This window comes from Salminus brasiliensis, chromosome 23, assembly GCF_030463535.1.
Source record: "Salminus brasiliensis chromosome 23, fSalBra1.hap2, whole genome shotgun sequence".
In the NCBI taxonomy this organism is placed as follows: domain Eukaryota; kingdom Metazoa; phylum Chordata; class Actinopteri; order Characiformes; family Bryconidae; genus Salminus; species Salminus brasiliensis.
The window spans coordinates 28,523,199-28,540,246 of NC_132900.1; the positions used below are offsets into that span (position 1 = coordinate 28,523,199).

At 39.4% G+C, this 17,048-nt stretch overlaps 1 protein-coding gene and 1 long non-coding RNA gene across 2 annotated transcripts; one reads left to right on the forward strand and one right to left on the reverse strand.

Annotated features, from left to right (window-relative positions):
• Positions 1–281: 281 nt before the first annotated feature.
• LOC140545760 (uncharacterized) lies at positions 282–8,125 on the reverse strand. Its single transcript, XM_072668730.1, has 7 exons — positions 7,796–8,125; positions 6,851–6,995; positions 6,032–6,145; positions 5,277–5,421; positions 4,887–5,032; positions 3,687–3,826; positions 282–3,013 (listed from the first exon to the last, which is right to left on the reverse strand). Exons 1-7 carry the CDS (start codon positions 7,893–7,895, stop codon positions 2,877–2,879), a joined length of 927 nt encoding a protein of 308 aa, XP_072524831.1. The 5' UTR covers positions 7,896–8,125; the 3' UTR covers positions 282–2,876.
• A 1,939-nt stretch (positions 8,126–10,064) lies between these two features.
• On the forward strand, positions 10,065–11,647 carry LOC140546102 (uncharacterized). Its single transcript, XR_011978303.1, has 3 exons — positions 10,065–10,157; positions 10,292–10,313; positions 11,313–11,647. It is a non-coding gene; the product is annotated as an uncharacterized lncRNA (long non-coding RNA).
• The last annotated feature ends 5,401 nt before the right edge of the window (positions 11,648–17,048 follow it).

The window sequence follows — 17,048 nt, forward strand, 5'->3', positions numbered from 1 at the left end:
TGTGGTAACTTAATGAGGTGAATTTCCGGACGCTTGTTCTGAACAAAGGCAAACTGCTTCTTGACATGTTTGTCTCTGCAACTGGATCATTATCTTCTAAGAAATCACGCAACAGTGCAACACTAAAGTGAGTGATTCATACACAAAGAACAGGCCTATGATTAACCTATGCAAAGCCCTCTCCATCACTCCGTCTGTTTATCCTTTATGCCATGTCATTGGCTAGATCATCTTATTTGAAGAAAAACTAAAAGAAAAGGTTATTTTATGAAACATTTATGAAATCACATTAGTTTATTAGTGTGATTAACATTCATAACATTTAACAGAAAAAGTTATATATAAAAACAGGTTGAACCTAACTGAAATCATATAATGCAGTATTTCACTAATTTCACAGTCTGAAACAGTTGTGACCTCTGCCAGAAAATAAAAGCTTAAAAAAAAACAAGGGGAAAAAAATATTTAGTGCCCCTTTAGTGCATGTAATATTTAATAATACTTGTAAACAAATACACATTTAGCACTGTAGTATAAAATGACTGTAGTATAAAATTAAGAAAAGGTTAGTTAATATAAATGGTATAATATCAGTTTATGTTTATATGTAAACACGTTCAAACTGAACATGAAATTAGACTTAAACCAACAAACCTGATGTAGCATCAGCATGTAACTGACTAAAGTTTAAAATTGACAAAAACTGGGTGTGTGATAACTCGCCATGGTTGCATCAGTTTGCGTATATACTGATTTTTTTAAAAATCCATTAAATACAGCCATACACACGTAACAAACATGTTTTACGTATCCATGTTTCTGCATTTTTGCCCAGTTTTGCAGTCAATTTAAGCAGAATGAGCCAACAGTAATTGTAAAATTTATAGCGTTTATGTTCCAAAGGAAGGAAGAGAGTGTGACCTATGTTTTACCCGGTGAGTTAATATGATTGCGCCATTGGCTTAAAACCCACTTTGAGAAGCAACCAAACACTTCCCGTAGTTTTTCACCTGACTGAGACGGCTGTGGAGAATTCTCGCCAACTCCTCAACTCGTCAGCACTGAACTGCTTCCATTATGTGAGTTAAATGGGGTTTTTAGAATTGTTCTCATCAGTCTCTTTGCCTGACCTGGGTTCAAATGTTCTTCATGGGCCATGCTAATTAGAACGTGTGGAAAATCACCTCAAATAGTTTATTAAATTTGATTAAAATTTGGTAGGAAACAATCACAAAATTTCACAACTTATTGTGATAAATATTCAGATAAATAAAAACAATGAATACACAAACATGCCTTTGGAAATATCATATTTTACCAAATATTTTGGTAAATTTCAGATTTGTTTAAATGATGGAATACACAAATCTGATATCAAGTAGTCTCAAATGTTGACCAGTTTTTGGGGATAATTTTGGATTTTAAATAAAAAGGAATATTAATATTACCAATTACTACTCATTTTTTTATTTTTTATTTTAAATAAATACATTTAAAATGTGAATATCAGGTAAATATTTTGGTGAAAGTTGTATTTTTTTTTACTGAATACACAAATCTGAATATCAAGAAGTCTAATTTTTTTTTTCAATTACTTAGGTTTTTTTATTTATTATATATTTATATAAACACATTTAAAATTTGAATATCAGGAAATGTTCACTGATTTTTGGTAAAGAGACTGTTGACAGCAAGAACAGTTTCCACTGTAAATTGTGGAAAATAAAGTGCATACCTCACATACATTATAATCAATTCCATAATTCCACAGCTGATCTTAATTCCTCTTTACACCCAGACACACTGGCATTTTTGCAGCATGATTTAGCTGCATGACCATTTTCACACTGATGTCAGATAGACCCGTGGTGTCCCGTTAGAAACTGATCAGCAGAACTCAATTCTTGATGATCAAACCACGTATAACTCTAAATTTAGAATGCCTGGCTGGTTTAATTATGATTGTTTACTCAAGTTTTCTGACAGCTGACCATAATCATTTGTCCAACTGTGTTGATTTCACCAGAGGGAACACATTTCCCCCACACGACTAATTCAGATTTAATTATCTTGCTCTACAAACAAATAAAACAGACCAAAAAATGAAAGCAGCAGTGTGGGAAACAATGAGCAAAAATGCAGAAAAACATTTTCTAATGACTGTCTACAGAATATCCTGACCGATTATTATTGTAGTATAAAGCCAATATGAGCATTATATAAACACAAGCGTATTGCATGGCCTCCATGGTCTTTTCTTGATGGCACTCACACATTACCCAAAACACAGGATGGTTGGTTTTTAATGTTTAAGATTTTAAGGTTATTCAGCTGCTTTGGGGTGGATATTTGATAAGTATGTTACTGCTAGAAAGCTGAATGTCACGTCTGTTTTTATTAGCATCATCGGTGGTTAGCCTAGCAAACAGCATTTTCTGTCCCCATTGGGGGCATTGTATGATGTATTTGGGTGATGCATGCTGGGTATTGTAGTGACGGATGAATGAAATCACTGATTGGTGAACAAAAACATACAAAATCGTGAATTCAGTAAAACTGATGATTACTAGTCCCCTTTTAACCCCTCGGTTCCATAAAACATACAAACACAGTAACGCACCCCTGTTAGATCTGCTTGTGTCACAATTTGTGCAACTAGAATAAACTTTACTTGACCTCGCCTTACTTAATTCAGAACACTGTAGCGTTAAATGCAATGTGGGTGACAGGTTTGAAAAGAATGAAGTGCTCTTTGGTGGTGTTAATGTACGAGTGTGCACTGATGTATGGTCCGACCTGTCAAAAAAGAGCACATTCCACAGTGCATACTTTGGTGAGTGGTGCTTTATCTTTAGAGTAATGGAAGACCTGTGCTGCTACTTGTCTGTAGTGCTTACAGGCCTCATCAGCCCCTCAGCTACCCCGTCCTGGAACAGAGGCTGAGAGCGGTGTCTCCAAATCACCAGAACCACTCGGACTACGAACAAAACGCAGGCCAGCGCCAGGAGAACAGCTGTGGAAACACACAAACAGGGAAACATCTAAGCACAGAAGTGGTGAAGGGTGGTGTAGAGAATCTTCTCCTCGTCTCACTAATCAATCTAGCATGGTGTTATCTACCAGTGACCCTGGCCTGACCTTGACTAGCTCAGCCATATACATCAGCCACTCTTGGAGCTACTTCTACACTCACCATCTTGAAAAGTCTAAGCTCATTACTTAACCTGTAGAGGTCTAGAGATGTTACTGATGGACTGTTTGCCATCTGTTTCATTCGCATTACACATATATTTAAATGTAATTACACAAGGATTACACAATTACATAATGCATTTCATTCAATTCCTCTGTATCAATAGGTTCAGGCCTGCACTTTTAACACAAACAGGGCAAAAAACATAAATAATGTAAAACACGACTGCATAACTTGATCAAATTCAACAGTACAATTAATAACCCCTCAATTATCAAAGGTTTAGGATTCCCCTGCTCATTTAAATGAGCTACAAGTGATTTAGATCAATTTGCAGCTTTGAGTTTGGAAAGCACTTTCTCGATTTCTAACAGTGTGATTAATCCTTGCCTTATTCTAGTCACGCCACCTTGTGGTGGTCTGTGGCACAGACGGTCAGTGGGCCTGTAATGCAGAAAGGAAAGGAGCTGTGAATGGTCAGTGAATAGCGCACCTGTGAAGACAGCGTTTCTGCCTGGAGCCGTGGAGTCATAGTGTCTGCTCAAGCTTCCGACGAGAGCATAGATGACAACGGGGTAGACGGTCAGGATGTAGCGTACGTGCTTCTCCACCACAAAGTTCTCCACAGCAAACCTGTATACACACACACACACACACACCAGTGAGTATGGCTCACTTTAATCAACCAAAAGTGGCAGATATGACATACATAGGTTCATATACACCAATCAGCCATAACATTAAGACCAGTGAAGAGAAGAACATTATTTGGTTCCAATGGCACGTGTTCCTATTAAAACACTGATGCTCATGGAGGTCCTACCTCACAACTTAGGGGATTTGAAGGATCTCCTGCTAACGTCTTGGTGCCAGATACCACAGGACACTGTTCTGGGACGGCTTTTTTAAGTTTTGCCCATTAATCCAGAAGAGCATTTGTGAGGTCAGACTGATTTTGGGCAAGAGGGCCTGGCTCACAATCACCATTCTAGCTCATGTCAAAGGTGTTTGGGGTTGAGGTCAGACTCAACCCAGTCACGCCTTTAAGGGCCTTTGTGAATAGAAGAAAAAACTTCCCCAAACTGTTTCCACTAAAGTTGGAAGCATACAATTGTTTGATATGTCTTGGTCTGCTCACGCATTAAGATTTCCCATCACCGGAACTACAGGACCCAAAGGCCAACCCATGAAAAACAACCTCTACATATGAGGTGGCAAGGGAACAGTCTTGAAGGTGCTGCTGATGTCGGAAGCAGGTAAAATGGGCAAGCACAGTATCTGAGACACTTTGATGGCTAGACAACTGGGTCAGAACATCTCCAAAACAGGATCTGCATCTAATGTCTTGGTGCCAGATACCACAGGACACCTTCAGAGGTCTTGTGGGATCCATGGCTTGGCGGGTCAGAGCAGTTTGGATGGCACAAGGAGTGCCTTTACAAATATCGGGCAGGTGATTTTAATGTTATGGCTGTTTTTTAACTGAATATAAAGCAGTGGGTTTGTATAAAGTCCACCCTTGTTCTCGTGGGAAGCCATACAATTTACCCTACTGCTCTACTGTACAGGTTGCTTGTATACAATACTTTCATGTACTGAATAACTCCTCAAATGTCCTTAAAGTGTTGGTCACTACATGTTATTGATGGTATTTCATCGTTGCCAAACTGCCCACACCAACTTAGCAACTTACCATACAATCACTTCCACCAAGAGAAGGCACAGAGAAGCAGTGGCAGCATTAGTGGGAGACACTGATGCAAGATTCAGCACAACGGCCAAGTTGAGGAGCGTGGCTATCGTAGTCCATGTCGCATAGGCAGCAACACCATTCTGAACCTGAAACACACACAGACACACACACACGTCCGTACATACCATCAGTTCACACAGCAGCCGAAGTTGCCTGGCTACCGCTGCCACTATATCGGCTGTTCGTACACAGCGCTTCACTCTAAAGCCAAAAACAAAGCTTGTCAAACATGACTTGAAGCAATTCAAACAGCAGCCATCCGTCATCTCCACCACATTTGATTGTACACTAGCTGGATTTAACAGGAAGTAGGCTGCCGTAAGCACACACCAGAACGCGGATGCAGCAGAGGTCAACTGGGTGGTTCTGTTTGAGCCTCGCTCCATGCGCTTGCAGGCCGACACAGGAGAAGAAGATCAGGAGGTAGTTGGTGAGCGCAATAAGAGCTAAAACTACTAGTGCTGGGATCATCAACCTGCAGAAAAGGAGATGAATACGACAACGTCAGATCACAGTACTCTTAGTATGCTAAGGCAGCAGTTCTAGTGGCACTTTAAGGCTAATCGAGCCAGGTCCAGTGCCTTAGGGGGTACTGGGACACCTACACATTAAACCTACGGGAGCTTTAAATGGTAAATTCATCTGTGTTACTATGGAGTTTGGCTTTAACAGATTCCACTCTTCTGGAAAGGCTTTGCCAAATCATCCAGAAGAGCATTTGTGAGGACGAGAGGACCTGGCTCGCAATCTCTGTTTATCCCAGTTCATCCCAAAGGTGTTTGACGGGGTTGAAGTCAGGGCTCTGTGCGGGCCAGTCGAGTTTTTCCACACCAAACTCACCCAACCATGCCTTTATGAAGCTTGCTTTGTGCATTGGGGCACAGTCAGTCATGCTGGAAGAGAAAAGGGCCTTCCTCAAACTGTTTCCACAAACATTAGCTGATATGTTGACTCAGCTGAGATTTCAAGCAGAAAAATCGCCCAAAATGTGCTGGACTCTGGACCTCCAAGACCACAATTGATGATCCTAGCTTCCCGGTCGACTGGAGCTCATGAATCAGATTACAATGTGTGTTAGAACTTACTCTCGGTCCCACAGGACGAGCCAGGTGCAGTTCAGAACCATGTTTACCACCCAGGAGAAGAAAAACCCATAAGGAAGGATTGCAGGACTACAGTACATCCATCCAGTCGAAGTCCTGAAGAAAATGTATATAGAAATGTAGATACCAAGTAGTTACGGACTTTTTTCAGATCTAAACATGTGCGTTATACAGATCAGTCTGTCTTTTACTCCACCGCAGTAAATACAAATACAATCACGCTTTGAGCGCCCCCTCATTGATGCCTATACACATGCATTTGCTGACAAGCTGAGACAACGTACAGGACTTAAATGATCTGCTGCTAATGTTATTCTTGGTGCCAGATACCACAGGACACCTTCAGAGGTCTTGTGGAGTCCATGACTTGAATGGTCAGATTGTGGCACAAGGGGGGGGGGATTACTCAATATTAGGCAGGTGGTGTTACTGTTACGGCTGTAAGTTCATAGGCTCATCTGAAGAGGCAGCCTCTACTCACTGACTCACTTACTCATCAGACATGAAAATCTAGCAATTTCCCTCCTTTAGTGTTTTTAATAATAATAATTGAGCTTACAGTTGAGCTCAAATCTTTCCCAGACTACTATTATCTGTTTGCGGAGAAGGCCACAAGTAATCTTCCAGGTTTTGGACACATGATTACTGGAACAGAACATCAGTTTCGTCAACCATTTGTTATGCAATGAGGCAACTGCCAGTAACTCAAGACTGCTGGGGGGGATACTCCAACAGGCAACATTAATCTCACTGACAATGAGCGTCTGTGTTTAATTCCCATTATTTCTACAAAACACCTACCTTCTACAGAGCCAGGTGAGAATATATATGTTCATGAGGAGGAGCCAGGTGTAGAGGAATCCCCATATGGAGAAGGCCCATCCAGCAGGGGTGATCTCCGTCTCATACAGCGCCGACACGTTGCCGGTACTTCGCAAAAACAGACCTAAAAGACCATACAATGACTGACAACACAGGACTGATCTTTACATTGAGACGGCAGACAGTTCTGATAAGCTCTTCAGGAGTGATCTCTGCATTACTGGCAACGGTCTGTGCATTCGAAGAGTTCGAAAAGTTCCTAGAAGGTGGCAAATTTCATTACATTCAATAAAGTAGAAACCAGAAATTGCATTTTCTATATTTTGGAATTTGGTTACAAAATCTAAGCTGGCCAGGCTGGGTGACCAGTTTAGCTCTTGGTCAGCATAGGGTATGTTTGCTTGAGTTATATGGTCATTTCCAAGTATGACCAAGTTTGCTGACAAGGATGACCAACATAAACAAGACAGTCGACCAGCAGGAACCACACTGGTTGACCAGCATGACCAGACAGGTGGTCCACTAGGCTTGACTACCTATCTAAGCAGAACGCCCAGCTCATCATGCTGGTAGACCGGTTAGTCCATCAAGCGCCGATGAAAACACACACTAGGCTAGGCTGTCAATCCATCTTGGGCTTGATGTCCAGTTTTCAGTTTTACCATCCTGACCAGAGACTAACTTATACCAGGGTACTGAAGTACTGAAGTACAAAAGTGTCTCAGAAGACAGTCTTGACCAAGAATGGGACTTTCGTACTCTAGGACCGAACTCAACTCAACTGGAGGACGAGGAACACGTGCACAAGTGCGCAAGGACTCAAGTGCACAAGTGCGCAAGGACGCAAGGACGCAAGTGCGCAAGGACGCACAACAACGTGGATAGAGACACCCCTAGTTTCCACTCTGCCATGAGTCTGCTTACCTTTCCCAGAGCCAGCCAGAGCGTTGATGGCCAAAACCACGGAGTAAGCCAACAGCAACAGCACAATGGCTACAATTCGCAGCAGGTTGTGCTCCCCCATGTTTCCAACACCTAGCCTGGCGTCTCCACAGCCAAACAAGCTCAACGCACAAACACAACTTGACTAAACTTGTGACCCTCGCAGCTGACAGTGATTACAGAGGCACATTAGATCAGCTGTGCTCTCGTTTCCCCTGAACTGCCTTTTACACCCAGACTAATCTAGATTTATTATTGCTGCTATTTTTCAGCAACTTTGTCCAAAAAAAGGGTCAATATTAACCAGTCGACTCCCTCCACGATGTTTTGCTTACAAAAGCGTTCTTCCCCACCCGCATTTGGTCAAGCCTCCTGCGCTGTGATTGGCTGGAAGTGCTCGTTCCTCTCGCAGTAGCCAATTGCAGCGCAGGAGGCGAGGCTTGTCGGAAAACGGGTGTGAAAAACAATGGCGCTGTGCGCAATGAGGTGCACTGAGGCCATCTGCTGGTTTGCGGCCAAAGCTGTCCGAATTTACCTTTATGAGTTTATTGTATGAAATATATTATTTCTATTAAAAAAAAATAAATAAATAAATAAAATATATAAATTTACATCTGTTTTAAACATCCATAGCAACCACCTAGCAACAACAACCGAACAACTCCATTGCAACCACCTACACTATATATCTACATTTTTGTAGACGCCCATTCTAATGAATGTCTTCAGCTGCTTTAAGATATGCAAATCAACACACACACACACACAGACACACACACACAGCTTGTCTAGTCCCTATAGAGAAGTACTGTCAATAGAATAGGACTCTCTCTGGAGCAGATAAACATGAACCTCTTGGCACCATGCTGCTTAATGCTAGGCGTGGGCTAGAGGGGTATAAAGCCCCCCATACAATGCTTGTGGTGGTGCCCCATACAATGCTTTTGGGGAGAGTTGGGGATGATGGGGTGAGGTGGTGATCATCATCAAACATTACCAACCTTACTAACATTTTTGTTGCTGAATGCAATCAAATCCTCACAGCAATGCTCCTTCAGAATCGAGAAGAAAGCTTCTTCTCTGGAGAGTAGAGACAGTTACTCCAAAAGAAGCAGGTTCAACTCTTTTTTACAACCATTGATTTGTGAAGAGACAATAAATGAGCAGGTGTCCCAATACTTTTGTCCCGATAGTGTCACAGCAACCTAGCAGCCATCTAGCAATGCCACAGCTTCCACTTCGCACCAACTGCCTAAAATGCCATTGCAACCTTTTAGCAACATCATAGCAACCACATATCAACCACCTAACAACACCACAGCATACACTTAGCAACTACCTAGAACCCTATTGCAACCTCAATGCAACACCATAACAACCACAAAGCAACTACCTAGAAATACCATAGCAACTACCTAGAACCCTATTGCAACCTCAATGCAACACCATAACAACCACAAAGCAACTACCTAGAAATACCATAGCAACTACCTAGAACCCTATAGCAATGTCCTAGCAACACTATAGCAACCACAAAGCAACTACCTAGAAACACCATAGCAACTACCTAGAACCCTATAGCAACGTCCTAGCAACACTATAGCAACCACAAAGCAACTACCTAGAAACACCATAGCAGCCACCTAGCAAAAACATAGTAACTGCTTAGCAATACCACAGCAACAGCCTAGCAAGGCCCTTTACCCTCTCTGCTCCCCGGGCGCTGGAGTTGGCTGCCCACCGCTCTGGGTGTGTGTGTGTGTACTCACTGCCCCTAACACGTGTGTGTGTGAGTGTGTGTTCACTACCAGATGGGTTAAATGCGGAGGACACATTTCGCTGTGCAGTGACAAATACGTGCACCTTTACCTCTAGTAACCATCTGGCAACACCATAGCAACCACATAGCAAAAGTAGCTCTATGCAGTGACTGCGTAGCAAAAGCCTGGCAATTACCTGCAAGTAAAAACCACTTAAGTTGCACAACCATTCTGCATTTCTTCATATTCACAAGTCACAAGTTTGGCAACTTTACACATTTCACATTGCACCATGAGGATCTGTAAGATGTGACTAATGCTTAGAGATGTGGCATTCTGCAGTAAAGATCTGCATTGGTGAAATATGCTAAGGTTTGCAGAAGCGGTCAACACAGACCTTCAGTGGCTACATGAAAGGGGAAGGCTATTTCAGGCCTGAGACAAAAAACAAAGTTCAAGCAGCCGCTGCTTTCTTTCAAAGCCACCTCCTTTACATTTACTGTTTCAGGGGAACAAATTGCAGAGATGCAGACGTGCACAAACATATCTACTGACCTTCAGCTTCTGCTGTGCTGAAGAAAACTGTAAGTACAAAAAATGCTCTACAAACGTTTGTTATGTAGCTGTATTACACATCAGTCATTTTAAGGATCAGTTAAAATAATATTTAGTTTATTACAAAATGAATAATTGCTTTTGGTTTCTGATTTTGGTTTAGGGACACATGAATGAGTATACTGGTAAGTTAAACCGCATGATGTCATATAATAACAGAGGTGGATAAAAGCTGAACCTCACTTCTATGATAAAATACTGGAACATTTGAGCAGATGGAATGATGCTGGTAAAACTTGCTATCAATAGTGGGCTACTGATGATGGGGGGAAAAAGAAAGTACAAGGGCAAAACCTCTTAAAGGACAAATGAAGTTTTTAATCCAGTATGAATCTACAGTATATAAAGTTATTACTTTCTGATAGTATTATTTATTTGAGTTATTTTACGTTAATTCGAAGAGTTTTTTTTTTTATCCAGCATGAATCTACAATGCTTTCACAGTCTGGGAGTATTAATTATGGAGAGACTTTAATCTTTAGAGTTTTTAGATTAAGATTTAAAGATTTTAAGATTAAGAATATTCAGTATGAATCTGAAATGTTGCAGTCTTACAGTGATAAATGTGAAGTGACATTAATCCAGTATGAATTTGCAGTATGTAAAGTTGTTACAGTCTTACGGTAATAACTGTGAAGTGACTAATCCAGTATGAATTTGCAGTATGTGAAGTTATACTTCTCTGATAGTATTATTTATGTTATTTATTTTATGTCAATTTAAAGAGTTATTTTAATCCAGCATGAATCTACAACGCTTTCACAGTCTGAGAGTATTAATTATGGACTTTAATCCAGTATGAATCTTCAGTATATAAAGTTGCTACAGTCTGACAGTAATAACTGTGAAGTGACTAATCCAGTGTGAATCTGCAGTATGTAAAGTTATTACTCTCTGATAGTATTCATTATGTTATTAATTTTAAGTTAATTTGAAGAGTTTTTTAATCCAGCATGAATCTACAACGCTTTCACAGTCTGAGAGTATTAATTATGGAGAGACTTTATTCCAGTATGAATCTGCAGTATGTAAAGTTGTTACAGTCTGGCAGTAATAACTGTAAAGTGACTTTAATCCAGTATGAATTTGCAGTGTGTTGTTTAACTCTGGAGTGTTTTCTGTAGGATACATTCGTTACTTCTTGTTCTCAGTCTGGCTGTTCGATATTGTGATGATCTTCCTGGTGACGCACATCCACATTGATGTAATACGGATTCAGAAGAGGTGTGAGAGAGCAGACAGAGAATGCAGAGCTCGCACAGAAACCACCAGCATCGGACACGAAGACAACGTGGAATATGAAAACACCTGAGAAAATGAACGACTGTTAACCCATTCATGACCAAATAAATACACTTAGCATTATATAGAAAATACAACAGAACCTGTTCTGATTGGCTGAAAGTGAGAAAATTCTGCACAGTCGCTTCAGATAAAAAGAAATCTGTACACCTCTTAATTTTTTTATTATTTGTTTTTTTTTCAATGTGTAATTTTTATATTTCCATTTTTCAGAACTTAGATTTCTTTTCTCTTGGGTTCAAGAATGATTTTGTTTTATAATAAATGATCAGTGGAAATGTTGGACATGCATGTTATACGCAAAATAGTTTTGTTTAATGTTAAATTGCTCAAAATTATGGATTTATCTGAAGCAAAAGAAAAATTCTTCATTATAAGAAAATGTGCTTCTGACATCGGTAGAATGACCAGAGTACTGCACAAGGTTTCTCACAGGGTTTAGAAGTCTCACTCTTTTTCTTAGGGTGTATTCACAAGTATTAAGTAAGTGTGAAAGCTGTTTCCTGTTCATTCAAAAGGGTGGTCCGGAGCAGCGAAACCCAGCCCTGTTGACCTCAACTCAGGAAGGGCTTGCTAATTAGCTGATTATCTGGATCCTCCAGGACTACTGGCACCTGGTCCTCCTGTGAACAAGTGGGATGGAGTGGGTGTTAAGGAAGCCCTGGTGTGGTCCAATCCCAATGTGCCCTGTAGACTACTTTAACTGTCGCAAAATACAACAGCCTCACGCTGTCATAGGTGGACAAAAAGTAAGGGGCAACTTGCGGGGCCCAAGCACTGACCACAATCAAATGACCACAGTTAGGTGACATCATCTTTGCAGTTCACATAATATAAATATCTTGCGATGTATTTTGATTGTTCAGACTACTTCTAGCTAGTGTTTTTTAATTAAATTTAAATAAATATAAAATAACAATTTTATCAAATATATTTTTTTACTGAAACCCTGTTGGTGACCAACTATGCTGGTGCTGTGAGCTTTTTTTTTTTTTGAGAAAAAACAAGCTGTTTTTTTTTTCAGCAGGGAACTAAGCATCAATCTGTAAGTATCAGGCATGTAGTTATGTGCTGAAACCTGATATTTTACAAATAACAAAGCTGTAAAGGTGTCAGAATCAGAGGAAAGATCTTCAAGCGGTCCATGACTTCAACTTGAAAACCTGGAATAATGACAATGATTTTCTTCCCATGGCCAGCAGATGGCGTAGTGTGCAAACACTACTGAATGACCAGGTTTCCAGGACAGCTCTACTATCAGATCCTATTGGAAGTCTTTTGAAATGTCAGGTTTGTCAGGTTTCATTCAACAGTCTGCAAAATCAAATGTCACATGGAGCTGAGGAGCTGCTCTGATTGACAAGCTGAGCTAAGTGCCAATATGGAAAAAATATTTATGTATGTCATTAGACAAGACAACCATCTTCACCATTTGTGACATTTTGTGGATGGAATTTGGCTTCCGCCCTTTATCCCATTCGTGCAGTGAACACACACACACACACACACCAGTGAAACACACTCAGTGAGCACACATGCCTGGAGCAGTGGGCAGCCATTCCTGCGGCGGCCGGGGAACAGAGAGGGTGAAGAGCCTTGCTCAAGGGCCCAACAGTGGCAGCTTGCCGAGCCCCGGTATTGAACCCACAACCCTGTCATCAATAGCCCAGTGCTCTAATATAATATATAAATGCAACAAATAAAACATGTAAATGTTTTGGGTTTTTTTTTTTTTTTTTTTTTTTTTTTTACAAAATATACAACTTCTGAAGAACTGCATTACAATTGTGCAGAACTAGAAGCCTTAAGTAAGGAAAAATGGGCAAAATGCCCAAACAAGATCTGAAAGACTCCGAAAGACTGAAAGAAAAAGCTTTTATCCTCATTTGCAATAAAAAGATGGAAATAAAGAAGTAAACAAATAATCTTTAACTTTGAGACCTTTTGGAGATCAGATATTTTTACAGTAACAGATATTTCGACCAGGGGTGTCCAATCTTTAGCTTGCCAGTGGAGTCATAATGTCAAGTCAAGTCAAGTCAAGTCGAGTCAAGTGGGTTTTATTGTCATTTCAACTACATACAGAGTACACAGTGAAACGAAACAACGTTCCTCCAGGACCATGGTGCAACATAGACAGTGCATACAAAAACACAAGTGCAACACAACACAGTACAGACAGAGAATAATAAATAATGGCCGGTAGTGTGCAAATTCTGCAGTGTGTATAAATATTGAGTCCAGTGAGGTAGTAAGGTTATTAGTGCAAATGCTTTGTGCAAAAAAATGCTTCCCATTTTATCTGGGGTAAATGGTTGGAGAGAGAGAGAGAGAGAGAGAGAGAGAGAGAGAGAGAGAGAGAGAGAGAGAGTGCATGTAGCAGAAAAGACATCAGTTCAGAAGTTGAGTTGAGAAGTCTGATGGCTTGGGGGAAGAAGCTATTGCAGAGTTGCAAAGGTTTCCAAAAGTGGCCCTTGTAGGGAAGAGATGAGCCCCAGGCCCCCAAAACCGCACACATGCTTTCAGAGAAAAAAGTGTAACAGGGGAAGTGGTCAGGCCTTCTCACTGCGTCACTCATCAGTACCTCCACCGCATCTATTCTGCTGCTTTGTTGGTATAGAAAGCGGAACACACCGGACATTCATGACTGAACTGAACAGCTGTAATGGATTCAACTGTAAGTTCCTCTAAAAGAATTTAATATACTCTAATAAACTTATTACTGAGTGTTATGCAGATCAGTAGTGACAGTACTCATAACCAAGAAGTGTCAATTTCTGATTGGCTTAGGTGCTGGATGAATATTTTGGTAAGTTAAGCCACATCTCTTTCTATTATAAAGGACGATCTTTATAATAACATAAATAATAAAATTTCAGCAGAAGGAAGTATACTGTATTTTGTTCTCTGATAATCACTCATTTTTTATTGCATGGTATTAATAATAATGTTATGAATATTACAACATGGTTGTAATAGACTTTCAGATGGAGTCGGTTTTAGGTATGAGTTAGAAGTCAGATCAGTAGAATTCTCTTTAGAATCAATAAAAACAAGGATCCAAAATTTGCAAAAGTAAAAAGAGAACATTCTTAATCTTTACTGCAATTTTATCTAGACTCTAAAGCTCCTATAGTATGAAAAAAAAACTTAAAATGAGCTTTTAAGGTTTAAAATGTTGTCTTTGTTCACCTCTACTGGTTTTATAGTGTTATTCCTCTAATCCAGTATGAATCTATCTGACAGTAAAAACTGTGAGGTAATTTTAATCCAGCATGAATCTGCAGAGTGAGTAGTTTTTACAGTCTGACAGTAGTGATCATAGAGTAACTTTAATCCAGTATGAATCTGCAGAGTTTTTACAGTTTTGACAGTAATAATTATAGAGTACCTTTAATCCAGTATAAATCCAGTATTAATCTAGTATAATAATGGAGAGCTTAATCCAGTATGAATCTGTAGTGCTTTTAACAGTTTTGACAGTAATAATCATGGAGAGTTTAATCCAGTATGAATCTGCAGAGCTTTTACAGTTTTGATAGTAATAATTATAGAGTAAATTTAATCCAGTGTGAATCTGCAGAGATTTTATAGTTTTGATAGTAATAATTATGGAGTAAATTTAATCCAGTGTGAATCTGCAGAGATTTTATAGTTTTGACAGTAATAATCATGGAGAGTTTAATCCAGTATGAATCTGCAGAGCTTTTACAGTTTTGACAGTAATAATTATAGAGTTTAATTCAGTATGAATCTGCAGAGCTTTTACAGTTTTGATAGTAATAATTATAGAGTAACTTTAATCCAGTATGAATCTGCAGAGCTTTTACAGTTTTAACAGTAATAATCATAGAGTAACTTTAATCCAGTATGAATCTGCAGAGCTTTTACAGTTTTGACAGTAATAATCATAGAGTAACTTTAATCCAGTATGAATCTGCAGAGCTTTTACAGTTTTGACAGTAATAATCATAGAGTAACTTTAATCCAGTATGAATCTGCAGAGGTTTTACAGTTTTGACAGTAATAATCATGTGAGTGACTTTAATCCAGTATGAATCTGCAGAGCTTTTACAGTTTTAACAGTAATAATCATAGAGTAACTTTAATCCAGTATGAATCTGCAGAGCTTTTACAGTTTTGACAGTAATAATCATAGAGTAACTTTAATCCAGTATGAATCTGCAGAGGTTTTACAGTTTTGACAGTAATAATCATGTGAGTGACTTTAATCCAGTATGAATCCGCAGAGCTTTTACAGTTTTGACAGTAATAATCATGTGAGTGACTTTAATCCAGTATGAATCTGCAGAGGTTTTACAGTTTTGACAGTAATAATCACGTGAGTGACTTTATTCCACTGTGAATCTGCTGTGTGTGTATTTTAAAAATGGTTTTAGTGTTTTTTTGTTTGTTTGTTTTTGGAGGATACCATCGATATATCTTGTTCTCAGTCTGGCTGTTTGATATTGTGATGATCTTCCTGTTGACGCACATCCACATAAAGAATAGACGGCTCAAGCTGAAGTGTGAGAGAATAGGAAGAGAATGCAGAGCACGCAGAGCAGCCACCAGCACCGGACAAGAAGACGAAGCAGATTATGAAAACATATAAGTCATTTATGCCCAAGCCCTACAATTGGCGTGATTGTTATTACACATTAGCATAACTTAGCATGATTTGTCAGTACACATTTCAATTGTACTGCTATATCTTTAAAATTTTCATTAAATCAGATTTAACATATGAAATGGATCATTGGAAAGTTTGAACATACATATTAATGGTTGTTTAATGTTTTATATCTTATAATGACGGATCTATATGGAGCAAAAGTAAAGTACTCAAAAATAATATCTTTTAATCATCAATTCTATGTGAAATGTCACATTTGCTAATTAGCTGATTAGCTGGATCCTCCAGGAGTACTGGTCCCTGGTCCTCCTGTGAACAGCAGAATTTGGAGTTGGTGTGGTCCAGTCCCGATGTGCCCAGTAGACTAATATAACTGTTTACATTTGGTCTCATTATTTACTATTTTTTGATGGTCATGGGAACCAAAAGTGGTACAAGGTTTACAATAAAAATACAATGCCTTGGACACAAAGTGAGAACCAAAAATATGAGTATTAAATTCCAAGCAGTCATTTGTGGCGGCCCATCCCTACTTCAAGATTAAAGTAGACTTAAAATGCTACAGTCTAATTACATCACTTTTGCAATTTGCATAGCATGGTAGACTTTAAACTGATATCTTGTGGTTTTCATAAAATTCAGACACTTTTTTTGAATGCATGTTTAAGTTGAACTTGTTTAAGTTGTGAGCACAGGCATTGAAATCACATGCTGGTTTTTAATGGTGAGTTTTTTTAAAAAGGGAATTCATGCTGTTTATTTCAACAGCATGAATTGGTGTGTTGCAACAGATAACACCACTACCTTCCAGTGAGCTACCACACCACGTCGGAGACTGGGGTTCAATTCCCGGTGTGGGTGACTGTGCTGCGCTACACCAATAAGAGTCCTTGGGCAAGACTCCTAACACTACATTGGCCCT

Excerpts from the sequence above, each read along its gene's own strand:
- LOC140545760 (XM_072668730.1), bottom strand. The coding sequence starts at position 7,895 with ATGGGGGAGCACAACCTGCTGCGAATTGTAGCCATTGTGCTGTTGCTG. Across the intron at positions 3,827-4,886 it reads TTGGTGGAAGTGATTGTATG|GTTTGCTGTGGAGAACTTTG; the intron begins GTAAGTTGCTAA and ends GTGTGTATACAG. Across the intron at positions 3,014-3,686 it reads CAGAAACGCTGTCTTCACAG|CTGTTCTCCTGGCGCTGGCC; the intron begins GTGCGCTATTCA and ends GTGTTTCCACAG.